This window comes from Centrocercus urophasianus, unplaced genomic scaffold (genome assembly GCF_019232065.1).
Source record: "Centrocercus urophasianus isolate 14NV4802_14NV808 unplaced genomic scaffold, USGS_Curo_1.0 seq_15, whole genome shotgun sequence".
In the NCBI taxonomy this organism is placed as follows: domain Eukaryota; kingdom Metazoa; phylum Chordata; class Aves; order Galliformes; family Phasianidae; genus Centrocercus; species Centrocercus urophasianus.
This window is the reverse complement of record NW_024884697.1, coordinates 17,503,899-17,505,196: the sequence shown is the minus strand read 5'-3', so window position 1 is coordinate 17,505,196 and position 1,298 is coordinate 17,503,899. Positions and strand designations below refer to the sequence as shown.

Here is a 1,298-nt window from a genome sequence, read left to right as displayed (position 1 = left end):
TTTTATAGTCTAACATTGCTTTTTTCTTTTTTTTTTCTTTTTTTTTTTTTTTTTTCCCAGAATGTCAACAGCTTATTAAATGGTGCCTTTCACTGAGGCCTTCAGACAGACCAACACTTGAGCAGATTTTTGACCATCAATGGATGCACAAATCAGAAGTAGTGAAGTCTGAGGACTGTGATATAAGGCTACGGACCCTTGATACTGATGTATCGAGCACAAGTTCAAGTAATGAGAGTCTGTGAATGGCTAAGGACCTCGCACTGGGAGGGGAGCTACAAGCAGAAAGACCACAGTGCTGCTGCCAATACGTAGGAGGGGCTAGAAAAATGCATTCATTATTCTGTAGTTGAATCTTTGTCTGAGGGACTTGATTTTATTTTCCCCTTTTGCTGGTTTCTGCTTTGGAATGAGAGATTTCCTTTGGAAACGCTGATGTTTAGGAGTTGCAGGCCAGTACTTAGTCAAAGACTGACCTTATTAAGAAAGCAGTGACCTCTTGAATACATGGTAAACTTTTTTGCTCTCATAGAGCCTGGACTAGATTTTATTTGCTTTTGAGTGCCTTTTTGAAAGCTGCTTCAGTGGGACTTTCTTTTTTGAGCTGTGTATGTCCAAAGAAGATCCAGTTCATCATAGGAATTTGCTGCCTTCAGACTCAGTGCTGGGGGAAGCAGCTCCTATGATGCATTGGAGAACATGTTTGGTGATTGAATGAAGTAGTCCCATCCACTGGTGATGGAATACTTGAACACAGACATTTCACTCCTGCCCCCCGCCCCTTTCCAAATCCAACCCACCTCTGCTGCTCAAAATATTTCCTATAGCCTGCACAGAAATACAAACAGGTATATCAGCTTTTTTTATTGGAAACATTTATTCATGTTTCCTTTTATCATCTCTACCACTGGGCATGAGAAGCCCCTTTCTCAACTCCCCCCGGCCTTTTGTCACCCTGCGAGTCTTAAGAGTATGTATGGGCATGTTGAATGCACAATCAATGCAATATTCAAGGACTTTACTTTTTTTCCATACCTGTATAATGTGTTTATGTAAACTTGGTTTTCCCATGTACTATACAGTTATTTATTGTTTGAAGTTTAGAAGACCTCCCACAGGTTTCAGCTGTGGCTATTTATTTGGTTAATTTATTTGGTTAGAGTTATTCAACACTGTGCTTTCCCTTCCTTCTCCCCATGGGAAGTCTAGTGATTTGCCCATGGCACTTTTTTTCTGCATTCCTGTCAACTTTTGTTTAAAAAAAAAAAAAAAAAAAAAAAAAAAAAAAAAAAAAAAAT

General features: G+C 39.1%; 1 protein-coding gene across 1 annotated transcript in view; it reads left to right on the top strand.

Moving 5' to 3' along the window:
• PIM3 (Pim-3 proto-oncogene, serine/threonine kinase) overlaps positions 1 to 1,256 on the top strand; it is a 4,083-nt gene extending 2,827 nt beyond the window's left edge. The window contains exon 6 of the mRNA XM_042815751.1: positions 61 to 1,256. Within this exon, the coding sequence (XP_042671685.1) occupies positions 61 to 245 (185 nt within the window). The 3' untranslated portion in view covers positions 246 to 1,256. The remainder of the gene's footprint in view (positions 1 to 60) is intronic.
• The last annotated feature ends 42 nt before the right edge of the window (positions 1,257 to 1,298 follow it).